General features: G+C 40.6%; 1 protein-coding gene across 10 annotated transcripts in view; it reads right to left on the bottom strand.

Moving 5' to 3' along the window:
- The window catches only part of MTHFD2L (methylenetetrahydrofolate dehydrogenase (NADP+ dependent) 2 like), a 128,336-nt gene that overhangs the window by 51,312 nt on the left and 60,262 nt on the right, over positions 1–16,762 (bottom strand). For 9 of the 10 annotated variants that reach the window (XR_010409424.1, XM_045881010.2, XM_064584590.1 and 6 more), the window contains one exon: positions 12,395–12,487. Coding sequence is in view for 9 of the 10 variants with exons in the window: in XM_045881010.2 (XP_045736966.1) it covers positions 12,395–12,487 (93 nt within the window). In the remaining variant the exon portion in view is untranslated. Of the gene's footprint in view, positions 1–11,592; positions 11,634–12,394; positions 12,488–16,762 lie in introns of all 10 variants that reach the window. The other variant, XM_045881014.3, reaches the window with a different exon arrangement.

Below are 16,762 nucleotides of genomic sequence, written 5' to 3'. Positions count from 1 at the left end.
TTACCCAGGTGCCTTTTGTACCCACCACCAGTCTGTGTTTTGAGATCTTCTTTCCCACTGACAAAAGCAGACCATTGAGCACTCTGATTCATTTCCTTTAAAGCCAACCATGAGCACTCTGATTCATTTCCTTTAAAGCCAACAGATGGATCTATCCCTACCAGTAGGCACAGACCTCTCCACCCCATTGATCTCTCTGGTCTAAAGATCACACCACTTCCCAGCCGATTGAAAAGACTGTGATAAATATAACTAATGATCTCACTCTTCACTTGAGACCCCACCCCCCACAAATAAGGAGTGGCCTTGAACATATAATCACATAACAACCGTTGAAACAAAGAGTAACAAGAAGATTGTTCTGTCACACCTATCAACAAACTGAATGGTGTTATTTCTAATTTTGGTCCTCCATAAATCATAAAAACGGTATTATTTTTTTTTTAAACTGAAGTTTTTATCATTACTTTTTTTTTAATTTTAAAGATATTTATTTATTTATTTATTTATTTATTTATTTATTTATTTATTTATTTATTTATTTAACAGAGATAGAGAGAGAGCACAAGTAGGCAGAGCAGCAGACAGAGGGAGAGGGAGAAGCAGGCTCTCCGCCGAGCAGGGAGCCCGATGCGGGGCTCGATCCTAGGACCCTGGGATCATGACCTGAGCCGAAGGCAGCCGCTTAACCGACTGAGCCACTCAGGCGGCCCTAAAAACAGTATTATTAAACAATGATTAAGGCCAAACCTCATAGAGTCTACTGTCATTGTTGAACTCAGTGTGTAAGCTGAAGTCAGGAAAGGGGCACTTTGAGGGAATGAAGAAAGTTCTCTGTTCTCAGGGATTTAATGGGTGGCTCTGTTACCTTGCCTACAGCTTTGTTTTGGGAGAATTACTAGTTGTTTATAACATGCTTTGCAATCTAAGAACCAAACAAAAAATAAGGGCAACACATTCATATTCATTTGGAAACACCAAAAGTATTCAGAGCATGGAACTCTGAAGAGGCCTGAGATGAAAGCATGGAAATCACAGGAATAGTTTTTTGATGTTTATAAAAAAATGTTCATTAAAAACAAAATAACAATAAATACCAAAAAAGGCCAATGCATATTTTTTTAAAAATGAACAAAATCCAAAAAAGTGGGTTTGAGAAAGCTTTCAGACTTCCTGGTAGAGTTCGTGTCCTGCCATCACGACCCCTCCGCAGGTGGTCTAACAGGATGTAAGGAGGAGGTCTGCTGACATTTGTGAGTTCGAGGGTCACTGACGGATGGAGCCCCTGTCTTTGGGGAACTCGAATGCACTGTGTGGAACAGACTTGTAAAACTGAAATGCACTGTCATAAAAATATACCAGATGTATGCATGGTGCCTCGCTAAAAGTCACAAAGGGAAAGAAAACTGCAAAGGTCTTTCTTGCCAATTATTTACAAACCCCTGAAAAGCATATGGCAGCCAAACAGCCACTTCCTCTGGGAGGTCGTCGGGGGCTGCACCGATCCTGATAGGAGGTCAAGTCCCTCTCTATATATGCGTCTGTGGCCCTGCACTTTCTTACCAATTTTCAAATTCTGCCATTACATTTGCTTGTTGTTACTTGATTAATATCTGTTTAGACCATAAGATCCATGAGGGTGGAAATTAAGTAAGTCTCATTGTACAACCAGCACTTAACCCAGGTACTGACACTACCAGGTGCTCAATAAATGTGTGGGGTTGATAAAGGGAGGGAGGTAGTATGTAGCTTTAGACCAGCTTGATGTGTCAATCCTTAGAGGTGGCACATTAATCTAATTGGGAGAAAGACAAAAGGAAGAGTCCCATAGGAAAATAGGAGAATTATCAAGGCTTCTGTCCTCTATAGTTGGTGAAGAGGAGTTAATATGAGAAGGCAACTGAATCCAGTTCGATAATCACATATTGGACATCTTCAGATAACAGATAAATCCTTACAATTCTGACCAATGGATCTGAAATACTCTTTGTGAGACATGTTTCTTTTTTCTTGGTAGTGCAGAAGAAAGAGCCTCCAAGAGAACAGTGAACCCTGATAGTTCCTCTCATTTGTGCCTTATAATGTAATTGGCTTGGCTGGCACTGCAGGGCTGCAGAGAAGGAACAAGAAGGCTCGAGACGGCCCTAAGGTCTTGGGACCTGCAGGTCTTGGGAGTGTCTGACCTGGCCGCAGGAGCAAGGATAGCAGGAGGGGAAAGAGAAGTGAGCAGGAATTCCAGGAGTTCCAAATCCCATGTGTACCAGTTATTCCACCCCGTGTGGTATGACAAGACTAAGTATGGTCTGAGTAATTCTTCACGTGGGAAAACAGAATGATATCGACAACTCTACATTGGGAATTAGCAGTTACCCTGTAGGGTAGGCAGCTTTGCCATTTGGTCTGCACAAGCATGCAATCTGACTCACTGGAAAGAACTTGGACTCTGGAGGCAAACAGATCTCCACCTTGACAACTATAAATTGTGTGATCTTACACTAATAGTAAGATTATATCCCACATTTACAAAAATAAACACAAGAACACTTCCTACCTCTTGGCCTAGGTTTGCTGTAGAAGTAAAATTAAATATAGGAAGGCACAGAGCATGGTAATTGAATACAGTAGCATTTGATGAATGACAGTTGCCTTTGGATTCTCAGTTTTCTAATTAAAATCTCAAACACAATAGGAATCTTGTGTCATACACAGTTTTACTAATAAGTTACTATAAGTGACCTTCTTTCTATGTAACTAAATTGTCTTTTTGTATAAGTCACTTCAAACTTCTTTTTCCAAAAAAAAAAAAAATCTAAGTATAATTAATTTTCACAAACAAATGTCATTGTTAATCTCCTTTTGGCAATTTTATTTTATTTATTTATTTTTTAAAGATTTTATTTATTTATTTGAGAGAGAATGAGAGAGAGCACATGAGAGGGGGGAGGGTCAGAGGGAGAAACAGACTCCCTGCCAAGCAGGGAGCCTGATGCGGGACTCGATCCAGGGACTCCAGGATCATGACCTGAGCCGAAGGCAGTCGCTTAACCAACTGAGCCACCCAGGCGCCTGGGTGAAAAAAAGGGGCACATGCACCCCAATGTTCATAGCAGCAATGTCCACAATAGCCAAACCGTGGAAGGAGCTGAGATGCCCTTCAACAGATGAATGGGTAAAGAAGATATGCTACGTATATACAATGGGATATTACTCAGCCATCAGAAAGGATGATTACCCACCAATAAAGTAAATTTGGGGTGATATCTTAGTGACCTAAAAGAACTTATAGTACTCTTAGTATATAAAAGCGATTCTCATTCATTCTGACATGGTATGCCACGTTATTTTACCACAAATATCCCGACCAACTACTCTGAGAAGAATGTATGCTATAATGTGTCCTCTGGGGGCGCCTGGGTGGCTCAGTTGGTTAAGCGTCTGCCTTCGGCTCAGGCCATGATCCCAAGGTCCTGGGATCGAACCCCGCATCAGGCTCCCTGTTCAGAGGGGAGCCTGCTTCTCCCTCTCCCTCTGCCTGCCACTCCCCCTGCTTGTGCTCTCTCTCCCTCTCTTTCAAATAAATAAATAAAATCTTAAAAAAAAAATAAGGTATCCTTTGTTGTGTGTCTATGTGCTGTGTGTACGCGCATATGAAGTGTGTGTGTATTTTCTAAAGAAAAGGAATCATCCTTGTTATTTTAAAAATAAGTGTAAGTGTGAATTATGAAACACAATAGAAACTCAACAGAAACATTACTGAAATGCACCTGCCTTTTTTTGCAGTGAAATATCTGATCCCTGGTATCGATCACCATCTCGATTGAAAGGGCACATATTAGGCTCCTAAGAGTGAACTGCCTGCAATATGCACACTCAGAGAAGAACTATGACTTATTTGAATTTGTTCCAACCACAGTCATAAAGCCCACATTCATGCATAGTACTCATTAATCCTCGGGTTTTGTAACAAAGGTAAGTCATTCTAAAATAAGCAATTATTAATTAGCCAAATCAGAAATCAGTTTGGGGGAAATGCACTTAGATGTGTAAGATGAAGAGCCAGAGCCAGAAACCTTTCTCTGACTATAAGAAAGGGGTAAAAAGAAAGGACTTTCATAGAAAGCTGCCTGAGGAGATCTATGCCAACACACCTTACTTCTCAGCTCTCTCCTTCAGAACCAGAGCCACACCTAACGCAGCGAGCCAGCTGCACAGTCAGAGTCTCCACGGCGCATTGCAAACACCGCCTCTGTGCGGATTATTACACAAGTGTTGATATGTGACATTTTGATCCCCCCATTTTTTTTTTTTAATTTTCAATTTTCCTGGAGTTGAATGAGATGTGTGGATGTTATTGCAAAGCCGCAACCAATAATGACTGGCTACATATCTAATGAAATCATTTCACTTCCTGCCAGTCAACACATGTTCGGAAGAGGCATCCCGCAACACAGCACGCTCTGAATCTACTGCAGGAATGATGACTTCACCAAAGGAGGGCTCATTTTTTTACCCACACTAGAGAGGAGAGCTATGGTATTTTCTTGTCCTCTCACTGAAGACAGTCATCATTTCTCAGTTGTTTCTCTGCCGCCTCCCTGCCTTCCCTCTGAATCCTGCAGGTGCGAGGTCTGAGTCAATGATGTTGACGCAATGCCATATTAAGCCTTCGTGAAGTGGTACAGCTCCAAACATGATATGAAGGAGAGTCGAAGGCTGAGGGGACTTGAAAGAGATCATCTGCTTCTAGGAAGGCCCCTCCTCAACTTCCAGGAAAAAAGCTTGGACCCAAGATAAGCACCTGCATTCTAAAGAAGGATGCGTGTTCATTCAGCAGAGCATTTTCTAGTCCCCAGTGCCAGGTTCTTCCAAAAATACAAAGGTAAATAAGACGCGGTCCTGGCTACTGGAGGTCACAGTGCCGTGGGAGTCACGTCAAAGCTGTCCCCTCCATGCTGTCCCTGTAATTCTCACTATTCTGTACCCATCACATATCTCATCGAGGTCCTCTGGTTTTCCATCCTGCTTCTCCTCTTTTATTATTTTCTTACACTTCAAAATTTGTACCCACCCATCTTCGACTCCTCCCACACCTGCTTCCTTTCTCTGGGCTCTTCCTTGTCCGTGCTCACACCATACACCCAGGATGCAAAGCCAGAAAGTTCTTTCTAGTCTACTTTCTGTTTCTCCGTCTCACTTTCAACTCCCCCTGTATTAGTTTAGAGCCACGTGAGTGCTACTTGCAGCCTCACCCCTGCCCAGAGGCTACCAGAGTAACCCTTCTAGAATTTAAATGCCATCATGTTATTCCAATGCTTATAACTATTTAAAAGTTGCCCCTGGCCTACAGGATAAAATCCAGATCTCTTCATTTCTTCTGCTGCCTGGCCCTTCCTAAAGACTCGGCTTAATCATTCACCACCCACAGACGGGCATCTATCTTTTTGACAGGCGTCTAATATCTTCTCTGGTACGTGCACAGTGTTTTACAGCTCTAAGCTGCCAGAAGTCGCCTTTCCTTGGATTTTGCCCAGTGACTCTCTGTTTATTCTGTGGGCTGGGACCCAGCTCCACCATTTCATCCTCAGAGGCAGTGAAGCGGGCCGGTCATCCCTCCTCTGTGGTTCTCGCTCTCTGTCTCTCTTGGTCTTGGTCTCTCTGTGTCTGTCTCTGTCTGTCCTTCTCCCTCTCAGGGTGTGTCTCCATCCTTCTTGGCCTCTCTCTATATATCTCTCTTGGTCTCAGTCTCCATCTCTCTTGGTCTCTGTGTCTTTGTTTTCTTTCTCTGTCTTTGTCCTTCTTGGTTTCTGTTTCTCTGTCCCTCTTTCTATTTCCCTTTTTCTAGATGATGGATAAATAGCCCCCCCACACACACACACCTCTAATACTGTATTAGTGAACCATATTACACTAATTGGTTTGCACATCATCTTTTTCTCTGCTAGACTCTGAACTTCTCAAGAGCTGGAACTATATTTTATATATCTTTGTTTTCCAGCACCCAATGTAGGGCCTAATATAAGTAGTAGCAAAATTAGTATCTGTTGAAATGTTGCACTTACACACTATAGCACTGCTTATAATAGCAGTAAATGAGAAATAACACTTGTATCTATCAACAGAAAATGGGCACTTGGTCATCTGAGTATTATAGCTAGGCTACATGCATCTGCATAAACAAATCTCTAAAACATAATGTTAATCAGAACAAAATAAGTTTGCAGAAATGTACAGCATGTAGAAATTAAAAATATCTATAATGATATTCTGATTTGACAAATTGGTCGGTAGGTGTGTAGGTGGTAACTCTTCTTTGGCTCACGTTTATGTGCATTTTTAATACTTTGTCATGTAAGTTTTTAAAGATCTGACCATAAAAACATCACAAAGGTAAAGCCATTGGTTAGAGACATTATCTTGAAAGGGCTCTTCCTCCCTGTGATACACACATACGCAACCAAGTAGAATTAGCCATAATTAACATATCATTTAACAATTTAAAATATATTTCAAAGGAAATCTATATTTCCCCCATAATACAGATCTTTGATCTAACTGCCCTTTACTGAAGTGCTCTTGGATACTGCTGTTGAACACTTGTTTTACTCAAGAAAGGAAGTAGATATACATGTAAGGAGAAGACCCTCCAAAGAAAAAAAATCAATCTGTGCTTCCCACATAATGATATCAAGTAAAAAAACTTGGTGACGAAAAGATTGGAACCCCTTTTTCACAAGTCCATGCATTCATAACAAGTTAAGAAAAAAATATACATAACAAGTTAAGAAAAAGAAATAAAGCCTTGGGATGCTTCTTAGGTGCTCAATTGCAGGGGGCGGGGGATGTTTTTGCTTATTTGAGGTTAACACGGATCAAGGAAAAATGTACAAGTTCATATGCACCTTTTACAGGCTACATATCCAAATATTGGCAACCTAAACCTTATGGTGCTAGATGACAAATTTTCATTTAAAACATATTGTAATTTTAGTCAGAGGGTCACAATACAATGTCAGACTGAAGGGAAGTGAAACTATATTTATTTCATACCAGTTATGTGCTAGGCACTTAATTCTTACAGCAGCCTCTGTACCATTAGTATTATTACCTCCTTTTTACAATAGTTGAAAATGCAGCCCAGAGAATTAAATGTATTTTTAAGATTAAAACTCAATTTGTACCCAGATCCTCCTTACTTTTTAAAAATTTTTAAAGGTTTTATTTATTCTGGGGGAGGAGGGAGGACCAGAGGGAGGGGGAAGAGAGTCCTTTTTTTTTTTTTTTTTTAAAGATTTTATTCATTTGAGAGATAGAAAGGGAGAGCGAGAACAAGTGGGGGCAGAGGGAGAGGGAGAAGCAGACTCACACTGAGCAGGGAGCCTGACATGTGTTATGCACAAAGCTTTAAATATTAGTTTTGTTTTTGAGAATACAAGTAACCATTCATTAGCAAATAAAGAACTAAAGACCAATCTAATAAATAGTATAGGTTCCTTGTGCAAATAATCATGGGTGTTTACAAAGATGTCCACAGTTGTTTACTGCAATGTTTATAACAGTAAAAACCTGGGAACAACCTAAATGTCCAACCATCAAGAACTGAATAAATAAATTATACCTACAGCGTAGACTACTACGAAGTCAGTAGAGACCACACTTTAGAAGAACGCGTTTTATGAGGAAACGTACAGCAGTGTGGAGCCAGGAAACACAGGTAGTCCGCGCAGGGTGAAAAGAAATGTGTATATATGTATATTTACATGTAAATATAAAATAGTGGAAGGCCCAACATCAAACTGTTAACTGTGGTTGGCTTTGGTTGGATTATTGTGCATGTTTGCTAGGTTTTTATGGTAGGGATGTAGAAAATAACCAATAGTCAGGAAAATAATCAATAGTTAAGCACCCTCTCATACACTGATGAAGCTTATTTGTTGTGGATCAGGGAGGCTCTGGGGATGGACTGTGGGGGCTACAGTGGGGGAGGGGGAAAAGGTAGAGAGAGGAAGAGGGAGACTGAGAGGGTGGGAAAAGGTCTGTGAGAACAAACCCCTTCACCTAAGTACCTCTCCCCTCCCTCACCCCTCACAAAGTCCGACTGTTTCAAAAGAGAGAGTGGCAATGAGGGACTCATCCTGGGACAACAGAATACACAGCTATGAACAAAAGTGGGTGTCATGCTGAGAAACCACAAATCTTAAGTAAAAATAAAGCTTTTATGAAGTTGGTCTCTTATCTGTAAGTCACTTCTTTTATCTATTTATTTATTTGTTTGTTTGTTTACATTTATGATGACCAGTCAACTTTGATAATATATTAATATCAAAAGTGACCAAAAGTATATTCCTTTAGTTACATCGAAGATTTAGGTTAGTTATCAACTGATTTATTGTTTCAAAATTTTTGTTTGAATTCACCTGCAATTCTAAGAAGGCCTAAGAAGGAGTAACATATTACATATTAGCATATAACATTTATTGAGTATTTGCAATATGTTAGGCACTGTGCCCTGTTCTTTGCCTGGATTGGCTGGCTTAACAATTCTATGTTAGAGATTACTGTTCTTCACATCAAAGATATTGGGGCTCAGAGATGGGATGACTTGACCAAAGTTACACAATCAGTGAATGGCAGACTTAGAATTTAAATTCTGGGATTCTTGCTCTAGTGAGGGCTGTGTATTTACACTACTCTATAAAATAACTGATAAAATTGAGACAAATGACACGTTTAGGAAGGCAGGAAGGACTTCTAGGTGGAGCAACAGAGGCCAAAGAGACAAGATGAAAAATAAGAAATAGGATATGCAAAGAACAACAGCATTAGTGAAACTATGAAATGTGCTGGCATCCACTCAGAGAGCACCCAGGGCTGTAAGGGAGCAAGTTCCACTCCCAGGTTGCGTGAGCTGTGGACGGTGGAGCCGACGATTTCCAGGCCCCACCCCTGGGAATTTCTCAGTGTCCTGGCATTTCGCTCCGAGGAAGAGGAAATCCACCAGAAGGAAAACTCTATTGAGAACCTAAGATGATGTTTGATGGGAGTGTATCCAAAACTTGATGATATGATGGGAGAGGTAGTGAAAAGAAGTTGGTTGGTCACCTTTATTTTATGACGAGTAAGTATGAATACTCCAAATTACTCTACTGAATTACCTATTTATCCTGTTTTATATTACAGTGACTATCATTAAAAGTGTTGCAACAGAGACGCTGGAGTTGCGACTGTAAAGGTCCATTCATCCTGCTGCAGGGGATGGCTTAGTGGACAAAATGGCAGCTTTCCACCACCTATGACACTCTATACCCACAGGTTAATATGCAAGTGGCATTGACTCAGCAGCTCATCTTCTGAAGGAAGCTAGTTCCACAGTTTACTCATATTGGTGGAGGGTCTTTCAGACAGTGTCTGGAAAAAACCTGCCTATCCTGCTTGAATAATGAAGATTCCTAGAACTTTTACAGACTTAGGATTTCCCCCAGTGTCCCGGAAACATTTGATAGAAGTCAATCAAAGAGTCTTCTAATACACTCTTAGCATTGGTGCCCTGTTCTGGCTAGCTTTCTCTTCTTTTTTTTTTTTTTTTCTTTAAATATTTTATTTATTTATTTGTGAGGGAGAGAGAGAGAGAGAGAGAGCACAAGCAGGGGGAGAAGCAGGCTCCCCGCTGAGCAGGGAGCCCGACGTGGGGCTCGATCCCAGGACCCCGGGATCATGACCTGAGCTGAAGGCAGACACCCAACTGACTGAGCCCCTAGGCGCCCCTAGCTTTCCCTTCTTTATCACTAGCCTCACACAAAGCCAGTGCAGTCTTCCCTGAAACTACTTTCAATTCAACTGTTTAATATTCTTACTGTATTTTAGATGTCTATAACAGTCTCTTTCATCACCCTGCTCAGAATTTCTTAACCTTATTATTTCAAATCATATCAGTTCAATAATCCACTTAATGATACAAACTGCTCTCGTATGAACAAATCTTTCACCTTTATGACTTTTTCAACTTACTTTACAGTGACATGCTAGGAATGTTTAGTAGTTATAAAAATAATGCTACCGTTATGTCAACCAATAACAAGAATGGTTCCACCTTAATAAAATTATATGCTTAAAAATTCATCAGCTAAATTTGTATCAATGTGATTGTCCTTGCCCCAGTTGTAATTTCAAAATGAATACAACACACATTAATTGAATACTCACTATGTGTCAGATATTGTTGGAAGCACTTACATACATTAAAAAAAAAAAAAAAATACCCGTCCTGTTCCTGCTACCGGCTAGTGAAGGTGATGGACAGCCATAAACAGATGTTTAGGGCCTTAACCACAGTCCAGTAAAGCGCCCCAGAAACAGCTTCATTCTCTGTGAACTCAGAGAGTAGTTTTGAGGAGAAACTTGAATTTCTTATTTCTAAATGCGTAGTTTGACAGGATCTTACTTTCGTATTTGAGCTTCTAAATTAATCTAAATCTTGAATGTGCAGCGATACATAGTTAAACCTATAAGGATGGGACCATGGGAATTTGAGAAACTGGAGGGGTGAGATGAATATTAACATAAGCTAATTTTATTCATGCCTCAGGACCTTTACACAATGATTTCCTTTTTTACTTTTTTCTTCTGCAAGCCCATTCTGAGATTTCATCACTATATTCTTCACTGTCATCCCTCAGACATTATCAAAAGGCATTATCGATCTTTCAGATACATCATGCACCACTCCTCCTTCTACTCTTCCTGACTCCTCGATGGGACTGCTTCCATATACGCTGACATTCTAGTTATGCCAACGAGCCAGCCCTCCCTGTTCCAGCTACCTCTGCCATTAGATCACTATCTCCTTCTTTAATACCCACTGCTAACTGTATTTGTTTATTTCCCACACAGAATGCATGATGTGGTTCATTTTAGTAAGATTTCAGTCCTATTGTCTGGTGATATGGAATTTCTTTTTTATGTTAATTTGTCCATTTAATTTCACTGTAACTTACCGATATCGACATATTTTATCCTTAAATTCTCCAGGTGATTAGTAAGGACATGCAAATGGGCAATCTTTAGTTATTTCTTATAAATTCTCAATCTTCTTCCCCCAAATTTCCCATTATCCAAATATTTATCTATTTCTTCAGGACGACTGCAGGGTTATCTACAAGGCTATCTTCCAGCATTCAGCATACCTTTGTGTCTAGTTACAGGCATTAGGGCTGGAATACAAGGCCCATTCATACTACTGTCATTCAAAATGTCCTCCAGCCAGGACGGGGATGGAGTGTGGGAGTGTGGACGGAGTGTGGCTGTCTACCATAGCTGCCACCTGCCTGGCGCCCTCTGGTGGTCACAGGATGCCCTGACTGGGATGGCGGCTAGACAGTACTGGCCCGAATACCTCCTGGCTCCTATTTTGGTCTGAAAAAGTTTATTGCTTCTCTAAACGTCTGTCTCCTTCTGTCAATCCCATTCAAAAATTTGCATTTAATATCATCTGAATATAATTTCTCAGAAAAACCAGAAATGTGGTTAGCTGTACCAACTTACTGGGGACTTCCAGAAAAGGGAGCATTTACTCTATCAGGAGGCAAATTACTCTACCTGGAGTCTTCACATATATATCCTCAGTTCCAGAGAAGGGCCTATATCAGAATAAGAAAGTAAACTAAATTTGGTTGAAAATAATTTAAACGATCATTATTCTCTTCATCAAACTCCATTTCTTCTGGAACTTCTACTCTTCCTTTTACACTTTGTAACCACCCAGCAATTCAAATGTAAAGTCTAGAAATTACCAATAACATCTAATTGAAAAACAAAATGAAAAAGGCTCTCATTCAAGCCTTGGCTAAAGCAAGAAGAGTCACAATTGTCTGCAATGTAGAAACACTATGTGGCAAGTGGAGAGGTAGAAGTAAAGGGTAGAATTATTTTGTATGTTCGAATATAAAACAAATTAGGAAAAATCCTAGATCCCATAAATGAAAACACAGTATCTCTTCTCTGTTCCTCCTCTTGCCGCTCTGGAGTCCACACTTCCCAAGCTCCTCCATGAGCTAGCCCTGCCTATCTCTTAAAGAGCATTTCCTACCCGTCTCCCCATAACTCGTTCATGTTTCGAATCAATCGTGTCTGTGAAGGAGGTGGCAATGTACGTGTTCATTCCTGTGCTTCATCTGTCATTCCAAAGGCTGTTTGGGTTTTCCATAATGAAGTGACAAATGTTGACGTAGGCACAACGAGCCAATATAATAACTGACAAGAGACAGGATCCAGCCGATGGAAGTGAGTCGTAGGTATACCTAACTCACCCAAGCAGCTGCCTTTATAGACATGTCAGCAACTGGGGCAGGAATTACTCCGCTGATGATACTCCACCAAATAACAGCCACTAAAGACTTACCGGCAGCTACTATGATAACATCTGCCAGCTGAGTATGGATCTTCAGTTGTTCCTTGGGAGTATATCTGTGAGCTATGGTCACCGTTGCATCACCTGGAATGGAGAAGAACTTCCATTAATGGTTACAGAGCTTTTCCAAAATTTATGAATGCTCCAATTCTAGAGGAGATTCAGTGACATCCTAAGAGTAGGAAAATTGCTTTGAAATGAGGAACCAAAGCTAGATAAGAAAACCTCGATGAGGACTTTAGAGGAGTAAGATGGTGGAGGAGTAGGAGACCTAAATTTCCTCTGGTCCCAGGAATTCAGCTAGATAGGGATCAAACCATTCTGAACACCTACGAACTCAACAGGAGATCGAAGAAAAGAATAGCAACAACTCTGAATAGAAAAGCGACCACTTTCTGGAAGGTAGGATGTGCGGAGAAGTGAATCTGAGGTGATATTTGGGAAGATAGACAGTGGGGGAGGGGCCTCCGTCAGCCAACACTGGCAAGTGATAGAGCCGCAGAGCACAAAATTGGAACTTTTAGAAATCTGCTCTGCTGAGGGACATCGCTCCAGTGGCTAAGCAGGGGGTGGAACCCTCGCTAGGACAGTGTGGTCTCAGGACCCTCAGGGTCACAGAAAGACTGGGGGTGCCTGAGTGCGGCAGAGCTCCCAGGGATCCGAGCAGGGAAGCCGGCTGCAGAGACGGAGCCGAGGAGCGGACTCTCAGCTCGGGGTTGCCATAAACCGTGATCCGCGGCACAGTCGGGCCACTGATCCTCCATCATGGACCCAACAAGCGGCAGATCTGGGGAGACTCCCCTTCCTCCCCGGGGAGGAGCGGCATGGGAGTGCACCGGCAGGGATCTGCTGGGTTTGGAGACTCCACACCGGGTCAGGTGCCAGAAATAGAAATGCTCAGTCACAGGCCCAGGGAGCATGGAGTGCGGCCGGAGACCAGGGAGACGGGAGTGATTGACTGCTGGTCCCTGGGGGTGCACTGAGGAGCAGAGCCCTGAGTTCTTGGCTCCTCCAGGGCAGAGATTGTGAGGCCGCTGTTTTCACTCTCCAACTCCAAAGCTGTAGGGAAAGCTTGCAGGGAACAAAAGCTACCGAGAGCAAATCCGAGCAGATTACTTAGCCTGGCCCCCAGCAAGGGCAGTGCAATTCCGCCTCCGGCAAAGACATTTGGGAACCACGGCAACAGGGCCCTCCCCCAGAAGATCAGCAAGAACAGCCAGCCAAGACCAAGTTTACTGATCAATGAGAACGGCAGAACTCCAGCACTAGGGGAATACTGCACATAGAATTCATGCCTTTTCCCCATGATTCTTTAGTTTTTCAAAGTTAATTTTTTTAATTTTCTTTTTCTATTTTTTTTGAATTTTTCTTTTTCCCTTTTTCAACGAACATCTTATCAATCCCCTTTTTAAAAATCTTTTTTATTTTTCATTTTTAGAGTCCTGTTCTATCCCTTCATTGTAGTTAACCTTATTTTTTGTATATATATATGTTATTCTCTCTTTAAAATTTTGGGATACAGTTTTTTCTAACAGACTAGTCTCTAAATCTCTAGTGTATGGCTTTGTTCTAGTCTCCTGCCTGATCACATTCTCTCCCCTATTTTTTTTTTTAATTCCTCTTCTCTCTTTTTTCAACCAACTTCTTATCAATTCCTTTTATAAAATCTTTTATAATTTTCATCTTTACAGTCATATTCCATCCCTTCATCGTATTTACCCTTATTTTTGTACATATATAAGCTTTTCTTTCTTTAAAATTTTGGGAGGCACTTTCTTCTAACAGACCAAAATACACCCAAAATCTAGTGTGTGGCACTGATCTATGCACCAGCCTGATCATATTTGATCATATTCTTTTTTTTTTTAATCCTTTTCTTTTTCTTTTCTTTTTCTTTTTTCTTTCTTTCCCTTTCTTTTCCCCCAGTTTCAGGTCTCTTCTGATTTGTTTAGTGTATATTTTTCTGGGGTCATTGTTACCCTGTTAGCATTTTGTTGTCTTATTCATCTTTTGTCATCTGGACAAAATGACAAGACAGAAAAAATCACCCCCCAAAAAAGAACAAGATGCAGTACCAACTGCCAGGGACCTAATCAATACGGACATTAGTAAGATGTCGGAACTAGAGTTCAGAATGACGATTATAAAGATACTAGCTGGGCTTGAAAAAAGCATGGAAAATATTAGAGAAACACTTTCTGGAGAAATAAAAGAACTAAAATCTAACCAAGTTGAAATCAAAAAGGCTATTAATGAGGTGCAATCAAAAATGGAGGCTGTAACTGTGAGGATAAATGAGGCAGAAGAGAGAATCAGTGATATAGAAGACCAAATGATGGAAAATAAAGAAGCTGAGAAAAAGAGATAAACAACTACTGAATCACGAAGGCAGAATTCAAGGGATAAGTGATACCATAAAACAAAACAATATTAGAATAATTGGGATCTGAGAAGAAGAAGAAAGAGAGAGAGGGGCAGAAGGTATATTGGAGCAAATTATAGCAGAGAACTTCCCTAATTTGGGGAAGGAAATAGGCACCAAATCCAGGAGGCACAGAGAACCCCCTCAAAATCAATAAAAATAGGTCAACACCCTGTCATCTAATAGTAAAACTTACAAGTCTCAGAGACAAAGAGAAAACCCCGAAAGCACCTCAGGACAAGAGATCGGTAACCTACAATGGTAGAAACATTAGATTGGCAACAGACCTATCCACAGAGACCTGGCAAGCCAGAAAGGACTGGCATGATATATTCAGAGCACTAAATGAGAAAAATATGCAGCCAAGAATACTATATCCAGCTAGACTGCCATTGAAAATAGAAGGAGAGATAAAAAGATTCCAGGACAATCAAAAACTAAAGGAATTTGCAAACACGAAACCAGCCCTACAAGAAATATTGAAAGGGGTCCTCTAAACAAAGAGAGAGCCTGAAAGTAACATAGACCAGAAAGGAACACAGACAATACACAGTAACAGTCATCTTACAGGCAATACAATGGCACTAAATTCATATCTTTCAATAGTTACCCTGAATGTAAATGGGCTAAATGCCCCAATCAAAAGACACAGGCTATCAGATTGGATAAAGCAACAAGACCCGTCAATATGCTGTCTGCAAGAGACTCATTTTAGACCCAAAGACACCTCCAGATTGAAAGTGAGGAGGTGGAAAACCATTTACCATGCTAATGGACACCAAAAGAAAGCTGGGGCAGCAATCCTTCTATCAGACAAATTAGATTTTAAACCAAAGACTCTAATAAGAGATGAGGAAGGACACTATATCCTACTTAAAGGGTCTATCCAACAAGAAGATCTAACAATTGCAAATATCTATGCCCCTAACATGGGAGCAGCCAATTATATAAGCCATTAATAACAAAAGCAAAGAAACACATTGACAACAATACAATAATAGTGGGGGACTTTAACATCCCCCTCACTGAAATGGACAGATCATCTAAGCAAAAGATCAGCAAGGAAATAAAGACTTTAAATGACACACTGGACCAAATGGACTTCACAGATATATTCAGAACATTCCATCCCAAAACAACAGAATACACATTCTTCTCTAGTATCCATGGAACAGTCTCCAGAATAGACCACATCCTAGGTCACAAATCAGGTCTCAACCAGTACCAAAAGATTGGGATCATTCCCTGCCTATTTTCAGACCACAATGCTTTGAAACTAGAACTCAATCACAAGAGGAAAGTCGGAAAGAACTCAAATACATGGAGGCCAAAGAGCATCCTACTAAAGAATGAATGGGTCAACCAGGAAATTAAAGAAGAATTTAAAAAATTCATGGAAACTAATGAAAATGAAAACACAACTGTTCAAAATCTTTGGGATGCAGCAAAGGCAGTCCTAAGAGGTAAGTATATAGCAATACAAGCCTTTCTCAAGAAACAAGAAAGTTCTCAAATACACAACCTAACCCCACACCTAAAGGAGCTGGAGAAAGAAGAGCAAATAAAGCCTAAACCCGCAGGAGAAGAGAAATAATAAAGATCAGAGGAGAAATCAATGAAATAGAAACCAAAAGAAGAGTAGAACAGATCAACAAAACTAGGAGCTTGTTCTTTGAAGGAATTAACAAGATTGATAAGCCCCTGGCCAGACTTATCAAAAAGAAAAGAGAAATGACCCAAATAAATAAAATCATGAGTTAAAGAGGAGAGATCACAACCAACCAAAGAAATACAAACAATTATAAGAACATATTAGGAGCAACTCTATGCCAGCAAATTAGATAACCTGGAAGAAATGGATGCATTCCTAGAGCTGTATCAACTACCAAAACTGAACCAGGAAGAAATAGAAAACCTGAACAGACCCATAACCACTA

This window comes from Mirounga angustirostris, unplaced genomic scaffold (assembly GCF_029215605.1).
Source record: "Mirounga angustirostris isolate CCGP_5_RB_7025 unplaced genomic scaffold, mMirAng1.0.hap1 SCAF_2, whole genome shotgun sequence".
In the NCBI taxonomy this organism is placed as follows: domain Eukaryota; kingdom Metazoa; phylum Chordata; class Mammalia; order Carnivora; family Phocidae; genus Mirounga; species Mirounga angustirostris.
This window is presented reverse-complemented; position numbering and strand designations above follow the sequence as displayed.